Consider the following 17,087-nt stretch of genomic DNA (forward strand, 5'->3'; position numbering starts at 1 on the left):
CACAAAAGAGATCCGGAAAATTTACTATAAATATTCCGCCCATCCAAAATACAATTTCCTCTGAAAGTGGTACAATAACCATGTGAGGCACAGCGCCTTGGTATGCACTGCCCCTTCTGCAGCCTATGAGTGGCCATTGTTCTCTGGTTTCATTCCCTGTGCTGTTGTGGGCTTCCTTTAGTGTGCTGCTGCTCAAAGACAAAAGGCACCACAACACATCCCTGTGGAACACCACTCAGTATGCACATCTCACCCAGGAACAGCTGTTACCACAGCAACAGAGATAGGATAGCCACTACATAAGTAGCACAAGACCATCCACCAGTTTCCAAAGAGTAATGCAAAGCCTACTATCTGGCCATTCAGGCCCATTCTAATATTTGTTCAATTTATGGTGCTGACCTGTTGCACTCTCTATAACCACGGTGGCCCTGCTGGTCATCTATGGACGTTTGAACATCTTGAAGAACGATCTGGCCTTAATGGCCATGTACTATTATAATATCCATCCGGCACAGCCAGAAGAGGACTACCCACCCCTCACAACCTGGTTCCTCTCAAGGTTTCTTCCTAAGTTCCAGGCTTTCTAGGGAGTTTTTCCTAGCAACCGTGCTTCTACATCTGCATTGCTCTCTGGGGCTTTAGGCTGGGTTTTTGTATAAGCACTGTGTGACAAACTGCTGAGGTGAAAAGGGCTTTATAAATACATTTGATTGATTGACGGCAGTGTTTGTGGTTTGTTAAAGGGCATGATTGCTTCCATTTGTATGCTGTTTATTGGATTGTTGGTTATGGAATGGGCAGATACATTAAAATACTGTATATCAGATGCTGATCACAGTCCAAAACAAAGAGCAGATATTGAATTCTATAAGAACTAGTATGTGTGTGAAATACAGAAGAGTAACTGTAAACAATGTTTGGATACATGTATTGATTTTCAAATTGGAACATATATATCTTAAACCCACTGGGAAGATACTTGCTGGTCTTCAATCTGATATGACTGAAAGCAATCTATTATTGATGAGGTTTATTTTAGCACTGATGCGGTTTGTTCTAAAACACTAATGCAATTATTTTATTCCGTGCAGACGATGCTGTGCTCAATCTCGCTATCTATTCCTGTGTGTGCGTAGCAGAAGCCAGACCAGCCTACGTGCTATAGCATGCTGTGATACGATCCATATCTTCAGTTGACTGTCCTGTCCACAGGAGGCCAATCGAAACTGCACTGAACTGCCATCTGTGAAGGCGCGGCGGAACAAACCCGGCACATTGACTCTCCATCAGAATAATAATGTTTACTTTGGAAGAAAAAAAACATAATAGGTTGGTGCTTATCTTTTTGAAGTGTTGGGAACTATGAGAATACATTTTAGGCAATATCTAGAATTCAACTCTGACAATTATAGGATTAGAAGGATTGCATTGAAAATAGGAAAGGATAATGTTTATGATTGATGAAAGGTAAAACAATGTTTCAACAGTTGTGAGACATGAATTACTGTGTGGTTAGAACATTTGGTTATAATAAAACCTTTCAATGGTTATTTCTTTATTTAAGTCCCCACTGAGACTGCCACGAAGCTCTAGATGCACCATAGAAAGTTTTTTTTCTAAATAAAGTAATTTATAGTCTGAATTCTAACTCTCCATACTCGGGCTGAGTGCCAAATGGCACCCTATTGGACCCAGGTAAAAATAATGAACTATATTAGGGAATAGGGTGTCATTTGGGATTCACCCTATGTATGGCTTTTCTCAGTTTTACACCTCAACTGGGCACTATCCCAATGTGTTGAAGAGAAGGGTGCCCTGAGGAGAGGATCACTTAACTGAGGTATGTTTTAATCTTACCCATGTCAAACTGGGGTGCAGTGGCAGCAGGTCACCCCCAGGTCATTGGCATCCTTCTCTGCATGGAGCTGCTTCATGTACAGATCTCACACTTTGATATCTCCAGATGTGTACACCCTGTTATAAACATCTGCCCACAAGAAGTAAAGCAGCACGCCATCACTGTGGTCTCGGTCATGGCACCAGACCTGGGAAGATGAACAGTGGAATATGATGTCCCATTTTGATAGCCTATGCGGAGTCGGTAAAACGGAAACATCCGGTTTTCAGGGATACCGTATCTTCAATCTAGCTTCCGTTTCCCCTGAAGCCCAGATGAGGGGACTCCATTCAAGTGTTTATTTTACACCTGTTATGAAGATTACATACAGTTGAAGTCGGAAGTTTACAGACACCGTAGCCAAATACATTTAAACTCAGTTTTTCACAATTCCTGACATTTAATCTTAGTAAAAAATCAGTTTTAGGTCAGTTTGGATCACCACTTTATTTTAAGAATGTGAAATGTCAGAATAATAGTTGAGAGAATGATTAATTTCAGCTTTTATTTCTTTCATCACATTCCCAGTGGGTCATAAGTTTACATACACTCAATTAGTATTTGGTAGCATTGCCTTTACATTTTTTAACTTGGGTCAAACGCTTCAGGTAGCCTTCCACAAGCTTCCCAAAATAAGTTGGGTGAATTTTGGCCCATTCCTCCTGACAGAGCTGGTGTAACAGTCAGGTTTGTGGTCCTCCTTGCTCACACACGCTTTTTCAGTTCTGCCCACAAATGTTCTATAGGATTGAGGTCAGGGCTTTGTGATGGCCACTCCAATACCTTGACTTTGTTGTCCTTAAGCCATTTTGCAACAACTTTGGAAGTATGCTTGGGGTCATTGTCCATCTGGAAGACCCATTTGCGACCAAGCTTTTAACTTCCTGACTGATGTCTTGAGATGTTGCTTCAATACATCCACATAATTTTCCATCCTCATGATGCCATCTATTTTGTGAAGTGCACCAGTTCCTCCTGCAGCAAAGCACCCCCACAACATTATGCTGCCACCCTCATGCTTCACGGTTGGGCTGGTGTTCTTCGGCTTGCAAGCCTCTACCTTTTCCTCCAAACATAACGATGGTCATTACGGCCAAACAGTTCTATTTTTGTTTCATCAGACCAGAGGACATTTCTCCAAAAAGTACGATCTCTGTCCCCATGTGCAGTTGCAAACCGTAATCTGGCTTTTCTATGGCGGTTTTGGAGCAGTAGCGTCTTCCTTGCTGAGCGGCCTTTCAGGTTATGTCGATATAGGACTCGTTTTACTGTGGATATAGATACTTTTGTACCTGTTTCCTCCAGCATCTTCACAAGGTCCTTTACTGTTGTTCTGGGATTGATTTGCACTTTTCGCACCAAAGTACGTTCATCTCTAGGAGACAGAACGCGTCCTTCCTGAGCGGTATGACGGCTGCGTGGTCCCATGGTGTTTATACTTGCGTACTATTGTTTGTACAGATGAACGTGGTACCTTCAGGCGTTTGGAAATTGCTCCCAAGGATGAACCAGACTTATGGAGGTCTCAAAAAAAAAAATCTGAGGTCTTGGCTGATTTCTTTTGATTTTCCGACCATGATGTCAAGCAAAGAGGCACTGAGTTTGAAGGTAGGCCTCGAAATACATCCACAGGTACACCTCCAATTGACTCAAATTATGTCAATTAGCCTATCAGAAGCTTCTAAAGCCATGACAATTTTCTGGAATATTCCAAGCTGTTTAAAGGCACAGTCAATTTAGTGTATGTAAACTTCTGACCCACTGGAATTGTGATACAGTGAATTATAAGTGAAATAATCTGTCTGTAAACAATTGTTGGAAAAATTACTTGTGTCATGCACAAAGTAGATGTCCTAACCGACTTGCCAAAACTATAGTTTGTTAACAAGAAATGTGTGGATTGGTTTTAAAACGAGTTTTAATGACTCCAACCTAAGTGTATGTAAATTTCTGACTTCAACTGTATGCTGATAAGGTTGCATCAATGAGGACAAGCAATAGGATGCTTCATTTGAATATTAGAGACCACTGGGATTATTTGTAAACGTAACAGACGTTTATTATCATAGGATGTGTCTGTGTAAGAATATCCCTCAGACCTATATATGTTTTATGTATTACTATTATGAAGATTAGAGAACCAATCTCCAAGGGCATCAGGGCAACGCAACATCGGGAGCAGTTTATGCCCTAAATCAAAACCCAAAACCGCCACGGTTCCATCTGATTTCCTGGACAGCAAGGGGAGGAGTCGGGAGACAGCGAGCACACCCTGACGGGGCTGCGGCCAGGATGCTGTAATTTTGCCATTAGCTCACCTGTCGCCAACTCCAAAATAGTCACCGCGTCTGTGGAGCAGCTGGACAGGTAGGTGCCACACACAAACTGTAGCAGTGAACTCCGTAGATGTGCCCTGAGAGGCGAGAACGGAAGCTCCGAGAAGTCATTCCTGTTATACATTCGTATGGTTTTATCCCCGGAGCAAGTCGCTAGTAGTGTAGGGGAGAACGCGCACCTATACACCTCATGTCGATGATCGTGGAGTGTTTACAGTAATGGCACCATTTTGTCACTGTTGATAAATATTCGTCCTGTAAATAAAATATAATAACCTCAGCCTACACAAGGTGGCGCAAAACATCCAGGCATTAACGGTCTCAAAGCTGTAGGTAGCCTATACATATTCACTGGATATGAAATGATTCACCAGCAATATGCCATAAATAGTGTGCGAGATACCTCATCAAAAACAAATATTTTATTATGAATTGTCAAGTGTATTACTTTCATGGGCTTTAATAAAATATATACACCGCGTGCACAAAACATTAGGAACACCTTCCCAATATTGAGTTGCACATCATTTTGCCCTCAGAACAGCCTCAATTCTTCAGGGCTTGGACTCTACAATGTGTTGAATGCGTTCCACAGGGATGCTGGCCCATATGGACTCCAATGCTTCTCACAGTTGTGTCAAGTTGGCTGGATGTCCTTTGGGTGGTGGACCATTCTTGATGTTGAGTGTGAAAAAAAAGCATTGCAGTTTTTGACACACTCAAACCGGTTCGCCTGGCATCTATTTACATACCCCATTCAAAAGGCACTTACATTTTTGCCTTGCCCATACACCCTCTGAACAGCACACACACAATCCATGTCTCAAGGCTTAAAAAATCCTTCTTTAACCAGTCTCCTCCCCTTCATCTACACTGATTGAAGTGGATTTAACAAGTGACATAAGGGATCATAGCTTTCACCTGGATTCCCCTGGTCAGTCTACTGTGTCATGGAAAAAGCATGTTTTGTACACTCAGTGTAAGTGATAGTTATAATGACCAAATCCAAAAACAAATCATTGAAAATGAAAGCGTTGCTTACCTTACCTTAATCCACATCCAAATGCTGCTAGAACCAGGTGGAGCTTACCTTTTGTACAACCAGAAAAGTCATAGCTGATTGCATAACACTCATGGTGACACTGGGAGTTGCTAGGTGCAGTAGTAGGTCACCTAGGTAGGTGATGTCCCATTATTCACTGACATGTTTCTCAAATATGATATAAAGTAACCTCCCTCCACCCTCCAGACAAACGTAATAGTCCAATGACATTAAAATTACCTTGCCAAATTGTAGGCCTATAATATAGCATATGGCAGGACACCTGGGCTTTGTAATGTGAAAACAAATACAGGACAAAGCCCAGATGTCCTGCCAAAATAAATGTTTGCAGTTTAGAAAATAAATATGAAGTAAAGCAAAATACAGAGTTCAAAAAGATCATTTTTATTAGATCCGTGCCACACACACTAGTGAAAAATAATGCTCCTACAAAAAAATTCTACTTTTCCTCACAATATTCATAAATAAAATAACTTCAAGTACTCTGACTCAGGTACAAAACACTGCTCAAGATGCCACCAGTAGGCCAAACACAGTGGTTATTACCAGGGTTGGGATCAATTCCATTTAAATCCAGTCAATTTAGTAAGGAAACCAAATTCTAATTCCAAATTTTCCTCATTGAAAAGCATTGAAGATAATTGGAATTTCAGTGTACTTCCTGATATTGAATGGAATTTAAATGGAATTTAACCAGGAATACCCTGGTTATTACAAAATGTTCCAGTGTCCTTGGGTCTGTGGCAAGGCAAATAGAGATAAATGCTTTTATGAAAGGTACTGTGCATCGCAATGCATTCTATACTGATGATAGGAAGATGTCAGAATTCGAGGCCCACGAGGGTTGACATTTCGTATACTGGCGCGCACACACACACACACACACACACACACACACACACACACACACACACACACACACACACACACACACACACACACACACACACACACACACACACACACACACACACACGAAGGAATACAAAACCAAAGGATTGAAATAATATCCTCCACAAACTTTTGAGAGGGCAGGCACTACCAAGATTGAGGAGACCACAGTGTTTGCAGAGGATATACGGTACAGGCAATATACATGTATTTATCACTTTAAGACTGAAATTAAACACTACAATCATTCTAAGGCATAAACAATATCAGGTGTCTTGTAACAGTGCTGTATGTACACATCATACATTTTACCATCAAGACTTAATATTAACATTAATAAACAGTATATACAGATGTGCCATTGTTGCCTCACTGTCTAGGTTATGTTAGCGATGCAAAACATACATTGAAACGCAGCATTACAGTATTACCGTCATGAATCTTGTGGCGCCCTGGAGGCACAGAGCAGTGTAAACAATTCATTTTCCCCCCTTGGCTTTTGTTTTAATGTTCGCAAAACATTCCATAAGATTTTTGTTGTTGTTTTAAAGCAGTTTTCTTCCTTTTCTTAGAAAATGAAAACCATTTCCACTGATAAATAATTGGCAAAATTAAATACATTCACTGTAATATTATATGTACAGTTAGTTGGAAAGCTTTTGTTCCCAGTTACAGCTCTGTTGGTGGTGGATTCAGTGTGGTTTCTTCTAGGAAATGGTATTGCACTTTAAAAACACCCACCCCTTTTGTCTGAAACTCTTTGGGTGCATTTCCTTGCTCTTACACAACTAGTATTGTACTGTACATCAGTGAAGTCAATACGTAGCATTACAATTGTAAATGAATGAAGATTCCCTGGTTGCTGACAGAGAGACTTAAACCTTAGGTCTTGAAGACAGTCTTCAGACCAATACTGTCACTCCTGCTTGTGAGTGTAGAGTGGTTACTGCTGGTCCCATACAGTATAGTGAGGATAAAGTAGTACAAACTAGCCTAGTTGGTTTGTTTTAACAGCTCAGTCCATCTCTTCTGAAAAAAACTCCTCATGTTGTGTCCTGCTCGCCCAATGTCCGAATTATCTTCGTTGAACTTTTCACAGTTGTCAAAAACCAAGTTGACGTCGATGATAAACGTCTCGAGGTTCAAGTACCTGTAAATTGAGACGCATGGCATTTCAATTACGACATTTCTGAGATACAATCCCGCAGGGGGAAAACAATGCGAACAAAAGCATGAAAAGGAAAGGCATAATCTTTGCAAATGGCCTAATGTTTACGTATCATACAGGTATCAGAATTAAATGAGACACATTGTATGCAAATAGTTTTTCATGCTAATGGTACGGTACATACTGGCTGTTAACGAGTTTCTCTCGGATAGTGGAGAAGTCCATGGGTTTCCTGATGACTTTCTTGTAGCCGGGGACAGATTTAGGGTTGACAGGGTTCAGGAAGGGCCAGGCATCCTGGTGAACCTCCAGCTCAGCCAGTAGCACCCTGTGGAGTCAACCAAGAGATGACCCTCACATAAACTACAGTATGCATGGGGATGCATCAGACACTGCAGCAGCTAGCGTATGTTAGCGTGAGTGCCAGTCTGTTTGTGCTATCATGCCAACTCCCTGTCACCCATTTTCATGTTTCACTTGACAATGACGGCAATTGAGTGGGCAAGAGCACAAACAGATGTGGGACCAGCGTAAGTGTCGCCCGTGTCACTTCCGGGGTCAATAGTATTATAATAAGGCTGAACCCCCAGTCATAATGTACCTGCACAAGTTCAGATCCTTATCGTCGTCTCTGGCCGACGTGGCCGTCTTAGCCTTCTTCCCACAGACAGGACTAGTACTGTCCTGCTTGGACTGGTTTGTGGCTGGGCTCTCCTCTCCTAGGCTCTTCCTCTTTTTGGGCTCTTTGCTCCATTTCTTTGGCGTGCTGCTGCTGGCAGCATCGTCCTCGGAGACCTCTGCGCTGGCTACGGACGATAGCTTCCTGCTCCGTTTTACCTCGGTGCCTCTCTTCCCTCCTCCGGCTGCTCCCGCTCGGCTCTGCTGCTTCTTATTCTCGGGGGATTGACCGCTCGCCTGAATGACACAAAATGTGCTGAGTGGAGGCGTCTTGCATTCGCCGAGGATCACACTTCTCGCTGGGAATTGAATGAATTGGACTTTTGATTTTGGTGTATTTATTCCCATTTCGTTTAGGAGTTTTTGGGAGTAGGATAAACCCTTGTGATAAGACGTCGCATTTTGAAGGGGGCACCTCGTTTTGAAGTACTTGAATGCCTACGGTAAGTTTTGTTACACTGGACGCCTGAGGTTGGATAAATTGCTACATTAAGGAGTCCCTCTATTTTCTCTGTTCTGTGAATTGTAAGTAGGGCTACCTGCAACTGAAGGCTAAAGTTACTGTACCTTCGATATGCAAGCAGGACAAAACCAGTCACCGTCAGGTATTGTGGTGATCTTGGGTTTATGGCAGTACGTGTGGCAGCCTTTGTCACAGCCATCACAGAGTAAGAGTAGTTCCTCATTATCCCCCTTTCGACACAACTGGCAGTACTGCAGAGTAACACACCAGCATGCACTGTCAAACTGGGTGCTCTCTGAGGAAATACTTCACATTTAGGGCAACATTTTCCCCTCGCAAAAAAAACTGTCCTATGAACTAACACATTCTAAATAACCCCAGGATTTCCTTAAAATAAAAGACATGTCAAGTTTGACAGAAATAAAGGACAGGCTGCTGGTAGTACAGAGCGCCGTTACTATAAATAGAGCTATTGCATTGTGTGGCATACCTCTTATGTATCGCACTGTAACTATACTGAACATAAATATAAATGCAACATGTAAAGTGTTGGTCCCATGTTTCATGTGCTGAAATAAAAGATCCCAAAAATGTTCCCATACCCTCAAAAAGTATATTTCTCTAAACTTTTGTGCACAAATTTGTTAACATCTGTGTTAGTGAGCCTGTGAAGAGCCTGTCAAGATAATCCATCCACCTGACCGGTGTGGCATATCAAGAAGCTGATAAATTTGTAAGTCGCTCTGGATAAGAGCGTCTGCTAAATGACTTAAATGTAAATCAGCATGAACATTACACAGATGCACCTTGGGCTGGGGACAATAAAAGGCGACTAAAATGTGCAGTTTTGTCACACAACACAATGCCACAGATGTTTCAAGTTTTGAGGGAGCATGCAATTGGCATGCTGACTGCAGGATTGTCCACCAGAGCTGCTGCCAGAGATTCAATGTTAATTTCTCTACCATAAGCCGCCTCCAACATCGTTTTAGAGAATTTGAATTTGGAGGGGGGTCTGAGGTGTATATCTGTCTGTAATAAAGCCCTTTTGCGGGGAAAAACAAATTCTGATTGGCTGGGCCTGGCTCCCCAGTGGGTGAGCCTATGCCCTCCCAGGCACACCCATGGCTGTGCCCCTGCAATCAGTTGAAATCCATAGATTAGAGCTCAATTAATTAATTTAAATTGACTGATTTCCTTATATGAACTGTAACTCAGCAAAATATTTGAAATTGCTGCATGTTGCGTTTATATTTTTGTTCAGTATAAATCTCTGGTTAAACTTAAGTTCCTCCTGACAAAAGGTTTTCAAGAGAAATCTGATTATAATTTCATTTACAGTGCGTTAGTTTACAGTGCAGGTGGCCTTTGCGGGAGGAAAATGTAGCTCAAAGCCTTTTAGAGGAGCTCTCGGAGACATTAACAGACGGACAGTCGTACCACTTTCATGATGGATCTCTCCCATGCGATGGACTTCTGGAGCTGCTGGACGCAGAGAGCCAGCTGGGCAGCGCTGCGGACCTCGCCCACGGCCTTGCGCCACACCTTCATGCCCGGAGCCAGCCCCTCTTCCCCCCTGAGACAGGAAAAGGCATCACAGTCAGAGAACCAGCCACTCACATCATCACATAGAACAGTCAATGACAGGAATCAAGCTCACCAACCAACAGCAGTGCACAGAAAGCCAGAGGAGTACAAGAGTGTTTGGTTAGAGCAGCCAGTTTTAAGAGATACTGTACAAGACTCCACCTGGTGACTGACATGCCTCATAGTTCCATTCAGGAGTCTGTGTGCAAACTGCCGTAGTGAGACAATGAGCTAACATAGAACCATGATTACCAGTGTTATGCACCATGCAGAGCCACAGTACAGACCTGCTTCCAAAGAGACAGATACAACCACTTACAGTGAGAGACATCACAAAGGAACCAAAACCACGACGCACACAGTAGCAACGAGAGAAGAGGAAGAAACAGGCACCGAAGACACCGAAAATAACGAAATAGGCTCCAGTGAAGCAGAGGGAAGCACAAAGTAGTGTTCAAAATGGGAATCTGGATGGACCTACCCTTCACCATCAACATTATGGGATGGTGCGGGAGCAGGGACAGTGACCGTACCCAGCACATTATCCAGTTTGACCTGAACGGTGGTACTTAAGGGGCTCTTCAGGTACCTTCGCTCGATGTTCCTCTCCAGCTCGGCCAGCCGTGTTACGGCTATATCTAGCGGGTTGTTGACGTGCCGCACTAGGCTGTTGTTGCCACTGGCCCTCTCCTTGTCCCCTGCAGGCTGCTCCTCCCCGGCTGGAAGCAGCTTAGAGATGGGCTTGTGTTCATGGTAGACCAGGTCCCCTCGCTCTGACTGGGGCTCCGCATACATCCAACTCTGGGAGGAGATGAGAAAAACGACAGTGGTGAAATCAAAAGCTTTCGTTTGCGTTGTGTGGAATACAGTATACTCATCATTGTCTTTCTTCATTGCCGACTGGCTCCTTCTCCACTACGTACCGCCAGGCTCCAGTATGGATACATTGCTATAGATGGATACTGAGTAGAAGAGCATTACTCTACCTTGACCTGGAGGCTGGCCGAGGTGACCTTCCTCTCCAGCTCCTCCACCTGCTGCAGCACTGCGATGTCCATCTCCATGGCCTGCTCCTCCACACACCAGCTCTCCACCGTCTCCTCGCTCACCCCGTTCTCCTCCAGCTCAGACTCATCAATCACCACCACTGGAGAGAAGGAGGAATCAACTCATTTCTCCCCCCCTAAAACGAAGTTTACTACAATTATTGTATCTTAGTAAGTACTGGGAAGTTTGGGAAGGATATTTTCTAATATAGGGAGGCAGTGTTTCTCTTGACATTGTATTTGCCTAGCTCTGTAGAAGAACTAATAGCTAGAACTTAATGCAGACGATCTTCAGTTTAGAACAGGGATGGGCAACTTTTATGGGGATGAAGGCCACAAAGAATCTGATCTCATCGTGAGGGGCCGCAGTGTGTACTCCCATCCATACCCACACATGCAGTCAGAGCCGGCCCTAGCGTTTAGGGGGCCCTAAGTGACATTCTGCGGCCCCCCTCTTAACAGCAGAGAGAAATAAATGACGTTTTACAATTAATTTCCTGCAAATCTACACATTTTGCCATGGGGTGTAGAGAAAATGTTGCAATTTTATAACTTATTTACAACCACATTTCGAAATTGCACCTCGTGTATTCTACTACTCTAACTCTCAACAGTAAGTTGAGACCCTGACTGAGTCCCCCCCCCCCCCCAAAAAAAGGGGGTCGCGGGCCATGGCCCGCCAGTTGCCCATCCCTGGTCAGAACATAATTGGCATCAAAGCTACACAATGAATATTCAAAGCTGTCAGACAGCATCATCCAACCACACCAACATGATGTAAATGATGGTAACCCAAAGGACTGGTGGTAAAGACCATGTTAACTCTGACTGACATGATGCATCTAAACAATCCACTCTCTCCCTGCAGTGGGTTGACATTTCCGTGTAACAAGGGGACATTTTAAGCAGAGGTCATGTTGCCTACCACATCAGTAAAGGTCAGATTTAAAGAGTCACAGGATATATTGGATGTCTATGGATGCATCTGTAGTGGCACCCTATTTCCTATATAGTGCACTACTTTTGACCAGAGCCATATGGGCCCAGTTAATTAGGGACACTACACTGTTCACGATAATTGTTTGCTCCTACAGACAATGTCGCCGTGGCTTTCTATATAAAGCAGACAGGCATCGAGGCATTCAGTTACTGTTTGATTGAACGTTAGAATGGGCAAACCGAGTGACACAAGCGACTGAGCTTGGTATGATAGTCGGTGCCAGCCGGCCTCCTGGGCTCTTCACGCACAACAGTGTCTAGGGTTTACTGAGAATAGTGCGACAAACAGAAAACATCCAGTCAGCGGCAGTCCTGTCGGCGAAAACACCTAGATAGGAGAGGTCGAAGGAGTGGCAAGAATCGAGCAAGCTAACAGGTGGGCCACAAACAGGCAAATAATGGTGCAGTACAACAGTGGTGTGCAGAACGGCTTGTCAGAACGTACTACTCGTAGGTCCTTGTCATGGATGGGCTATTGCAGCAGACGACCACACCGGGTTCCACTCCTATCAGCTAAAAACAGGCACGCGATCACCCACACTGGACAATTGAGGAGTGGAGAAACATTGCCTGGTCCGACGAATCCCGGTTTCTGTTGCGTCATGCTAACGGCAGAGTCAGGATTTGGCGTTAGCAGCATGAGTCCATGGCCCAATCCTACCTGGTGTCAACGGTACAGGCTGGTGGCGTAATGGTGTGGGGAATGTTTTCCTGGCACACGTTACGTCCCTTGATACCAATTGAGCAATGTTTCCATGCCCCAAATAATTCAGGCTGTTCTGGAGGCAAAGAGGGGTTCGACCCAGTACCAGATAAACTGGCCACTATAGGGAATAAAATTATATTATTTCAGACACAAAGGATGTCTTTATTATATTTTATCGAGCCTGCCGAGGAGATCTAGAGGACAAGGGGATCCACTCACCATCTCTGTTCTTGGCGCAGGCCTGGGCAATGTACTCCATGTGTTTCTGGATCTGTTTCTGCAGGGCTTTCTCTCTGATACCTCTGCTGTGCAAGGCCTTAACCAGGCTCCTCAACTCCTCCATGTCTGCCACTCTCCACCAGCCTGACAGCATCTCTACATGAACACACACACACCACCATGTCAGTAAAGGACAAACCAGAACGTACTGACTAGATAAAAGCAGCGGGTGGCCGTCCTATCGGCCATCGTTTTCTGTTCATTTCCAGGCGATTTCTTTCAATAAAAACAGATAGCTATATATACACACACGTAATAAAATGTGGAAATTCATTGCAGCCACTTCAAATCCTCCTCAGTGCTTGAATGTGTTGTGTCATTCTAGTCTCCTCATCTTTCCTAGCAGCAGTGGGAAGTGTGCCATGCTTACCCTCTGGGATGGGCAGTGGGTTGGGGTAGTCTTGGGTCTTGGCCACCTCCACCACAGTGGGCGGGGCAGAGGGGAGCTTCTCTCCGGCAGGGACTGGCGACTTACTCTTGCTGCTGGAGAGGCTGGATGCTGCCAGGAAGGGGTTGCCATTACCTTCCACATGGTGGTAGGCAGCGCTCAACATGGAGGGTGGAAGAGGACTGGCAGAGAAGGGCAGGGTGGTGCTCATCATGCCACCAGGCCAGCCACAGAATGGCAGACCCATCATATGGACCCCCGACTTCACCTGCTGGGAGGACGGAGGAGGTCATGAAGAAGAATACTCACACAGTGGTGAGCAAGAATGTTATGCAGCAGACCTTAGTTCCCTGACAACTAGCACAAATGCGGTCTATAAACCTATAATAAAGCATCATAAAACGTCAAAAGACAACCTGACAGTAGCAATATGTCTTGGTCGTATTCCACACCATGTTAACATTAATCCTAGATGATCAGCGATGGAGATAACATGCACCTACCTGGAGAGCTGATAAAGAGAAGTTATTTATCCCGGTGGTGGGGTTGCTGGCTGAGGTGGTGGCTGGGGGATTAGGGGACAGGGAGGAGGATTGGGGGGAGAAGGCCGGAGGGGTGGTGGTGGAGGACTCGTCACAGGGGGAGCGGGGCAGCAGACTGAACCAGTGGCCACTCTTCTCCATCAGCGCCCTTAACAGCTGGTCGTTGGGCTGGAGCTGCTGCTGTACGGAGCTGGAGGACATCTTCCCTGGGCTGCTGTTGCCGCTGAGGTAGGGCGGGCTGAAGAGAGCTGTGGAAGGCTCCGCTTTCACCTCCGGACAAAGCGGAGAGGGAGCTGCACAGGGGCTGCTGGGTAGTGTAGTCTGAGTGGTGGGGTGGATAGGGGAGGGCACTGTGGTGGGGACTTTGATGGGACTACAGCTCTGACTGTGGTTGTCTGAATCCGGGGACATCTTGGCCACCTCCAGGAGTTTGCTGAGTTTGGAGAAGGAGCCGGGCTTCTGGAGGAAAAGGTTGAGGGAGTGTTTGTCTGGCGTGGCCATGTCCCCGTCAGTGCTCCCTGGCCTCCTTTCCACCTCCTCCTCCTTCACGTGGACCAGCTCTGTGCTCCTCAGTCTCTCCCTCTCAAGCTCCTCTGCTCCTGGTAAAGACACTCCTATCAATATCCACAGCATCACAGTAAACCAGATCCCTACATAGTGCATTTACATGGCCATGTGCTTCCTGACTAGACTTAAGAAATCTGAAGGCAGGTCACAGGAAAAAGAAGCTTAACTGTTAGCCTGAACTATAATGTCGCAACAGTGAGAAAACAAGTGCGGTGCCCGTATCTTATGCCAGTGTTTTGAGTGTTACCTTTTCCAGTCTCCATGCCCTCCACAAAGATGCCCCCGCACTGTGGCAGCACCCAGTAACGGCGCTTGTAGCGGTCCTGGCCGAACATCATGGAGCGCAACGAGTGGGACGACTCAAACAGCTTCCGTCTGATCTGACTCTGTTGCTAGAGAGAAAGCACAAAGTGTATCAAAACGCGGAGGCCTGTTCTGCCCGGAAACTGACCCTCGTAAAAAAAGAAAAAACATCCCTCTGATCTCATTGGTTATCAAAATCCCTTTACCTTGGTTAATTTGTCGATCTGTTTCTCCAGCTCCTCTACACTGGCTGTCTGGTCCCCGTCATCCTGGATGGAAAGATCACATTCAATCGACTCCAGAGGGGAGGCTGACATTTACAACACACAAACAGTGACTTACGCTGTGTCCCAAATGGCACCCTATTGCCTACGTAGTGCACGACTATTAGCCGGGGCCCATGGGGAATAGGGTGCAATTTCGGACACAGCCATTGTCATTTGGGTCAGCGGATAGGTCCTGTGGAAAGGTGACGGAACCAACCTCCTCCTCGCAGGTATCCACTTTCTTCCCTTTCTTCCCTCTCTCCTCCTCCTCCTCGTCGTCATCTTCATCCCCCTGGTCCTCGCTATCCTCGTCATCATCCTCGTCCTCCTCGCTGTCCCCTCCTTTCCTCTTGCGCTTGCGCCCGGGGTTGGGTGTACCCAGAGACTGTGTCTCTTCTCCTCCCATACTGCTGTCCCTCTTCCCCGTCTTCTTGGCATGGATGGTCCTCAGCCTGGAACAAGACAACAAGCAGGAGGGTGTGTGCGCCAAATGTTTTCCTAAGCTACTGTATAAAAACATTTGAAAAGCTTAAAGGACGGAACACATTCAAATCAACATCTATTGAAAAGTTTGTCATAATACACTTTACAAAAAAACGATTATATTTCAATTGTTTTTACTCTTCACTGTACACCATTGTATCCTATTAGTTAATACAGGTCCATTATTGCATGTAAAGACAGCCCTCTGTTGAGTGCTCCTTGAGATGACGCGGGTACTCACTTGCGAAGTGTGCCCTCGATGACCCACTTGTCCCTTCTCAGGTTGGTCATGTGATCAATGTTCTTGTCGATCTCGCTGTGAAGAAGCACCGATTTCAGTCAAGTCAGCCATGATTAAAATCATGCTAATATTAATAACTTTCCAAAGTGAGCAGAGGTGAGGTAAGGCTTTGGTTGCAGTTTTACTTGAGCAACAGGGCTGTATTTCAAAGCATTGCAACTTCTGTCACATGTGTTTAACTCCGATACAGGCAGTCACTTGAAAAGGGTTTCAGGTTTGACGCAACACAATGAAACGCTCCATGACAACACAGCTCTTTCTTTTGATATTGGTAGTAGAACATTAAAAATGCAAGTCCCAATGAATAAAACAGGACTACATGCAGCAAAACCAGCAAAAATAAAAATAAAAATTCAAAAGATCGAGCAAAACATGCATCAATCCATTTAATAAATCTGTGGTCAGAATAACCTAATTATTTTCATATGGACCCTGAACAACATAATCAACAAATGAGTTCCCCACATTCAAGCCTAAAGCACTTGATTTAACTTGTCATTTCATCATGTCATTTCATCATCAGAACTGATCAGTGTCGTGATCTAGATAGCAGGCCAGACTGCTGTGACTAGCGTTCGGTGTACTCTCACCTGACCACACTCTTACTGCAGGACAGCTCGTTGACAAGGAAGGCCAGGACGGAGGCCTTCTGCGTGGGTGTGTGGGCTTGGAAGGCCTTGGTCTTCAGACTGGCGGTAACCTCCCCCAGCTCGGTCTGCAGCTCGGTCTCGTCACGGTGAGCCTCCATGTAGATCTGAAGCGCCTCCGACACGTTGTCCTGGTTAATGCCCACGTTAGCCAGGTGGTCCCCCAGGGCTGTCTTGGTCTGTTGGGGGGGGGGGGGGGGCAAGACAGTGAAATATATTTTCTAAGGTATTTTCAAGTTTGATTGACAGGTTTAGGATAGATATGTAGATATCAGAGAGAGGGATACTGCAGAGATGGTGAGCGGCGGAACGGGGGATCGAACCGCTGTACTACTACTAGACCAGCCCCTGGCACAGTTAGAGGGCTTCTCTTTTCAGGGATACATTTTCCCTAAATGTCGACTGAGGCTCCATAATAGGCGACAGTCAGCTGGGTTCCTTGAAGAAATCATGGCAAGCCACATAAAAGCGTGA

The 17,087-nt window shown here is 45.2% G+C and overlaps 1 protein-coding gene and 1 pseudogene across 23 annotated transcripts in view; both read right to left on the reverse strand.

Annotated features, from left to right (window-relative positions):
- Positions 1 to 1,865: 1,865 nt before the first annotated feature.
- Positions 1,866 to 4,465, reverse strand: LOC139539212 (WD repeat, SAM and U-box domain-containing protein 1-like; annotated as a pseudogene).
- A 1,197-nt stretch (positions 4,466 to 5,662) lies between these two features.
- Positions 5,663 to 17,087, reverse strand: part of LOC139538440 (bromodomain adjacent to zinc finger domain protein 2B-like) — an 85,667-nt gene continuing 74,242 nt past the window's right edge. For 11 of the 23 annotated variants that reach the window (XM_071340470.1, XM_071340479.1, XM_071340477.1 and 8 more), the window contains 15 exons: positions 16,557 to 16,792; positions 15,907 to 15,981; positions 15,400 to 15,634; positions 15,123 to 15,185; positions 14,861 to 15,005; positions 14,008 to 14,645; positions 13,487 to 13,775; positions 13,057 to 13,212; positions 11,073 to 11,233; positions 10,568 to 10,887; positions 9,940 to 10,075; positions 8,604 to 8,750; positions 7,960 to 8,273; positions 7,543 to 7,686; positions 5,663 to 7,340 (listed from right to left, as the gene is read on the reverse strand). In XM_071340470.1, the coding sequence (XP_071196571.1) occupies positions 7,184 to 7,340; positions 7,543 to 7,686; positions 7,960 to 8,273; positions 8,604 to 8,750; positions 9,940 to 10,075; positions 10,568 to 10,887; positions 11,073 to 11,233; positions 13,057 to 13,212; positions 13,487 to 13,775; positions 14,008 to 14,645; positions 14,861 to 15,005; positions 15,123 to 15,185; positions 15,400 to 15,634; positions 15,907 to 15,981; positions 16,557 to 16,792 (3,216 nt within the window). In that variant the 3' untranslated portion in view covers positions 5,663 to 7,183. Of the gene's footprint in view, positions 7,341 to 7,542; positions 7,687 to 7,959; positions 8,274 to 8,603; positions 8,751 to 9,939; positions 10,076 to 10,567; positions 10,888 to 11,072; positions 11,234 to 13,056; positions 13,213 to 13,486; positions 13,776 to 14,007; positions 14,646 to 14,860; positions 15,006 to 15,122; positions 15,186 to 15,399; positions 15,635 to 15,906; positions 15,982 to 16,556; positions 16,793 to 17,087 lie in introns of those variants that run through there. The other 12 variants (XM_071340486.1, XM_071340485.1, XM_071340487.1 and 9 more) reach the window with 7 other exon arrangements.

This window comes from Salvelinus alpinus, chromosome 14 (genome assembly GCF_045679555.1).
Source record: "Salvelinus alpinus chromosome 14, SLU_Salpinus.1, whole genome shotgun sequence".
Taxonomy (NCBI): domain Eukaryota; kingdom Metazoa; phylum Chordata; class Actinopteri; order Salmoniformes; family Salmonidae; genus Salvelinus; species Salvelinus alpinus.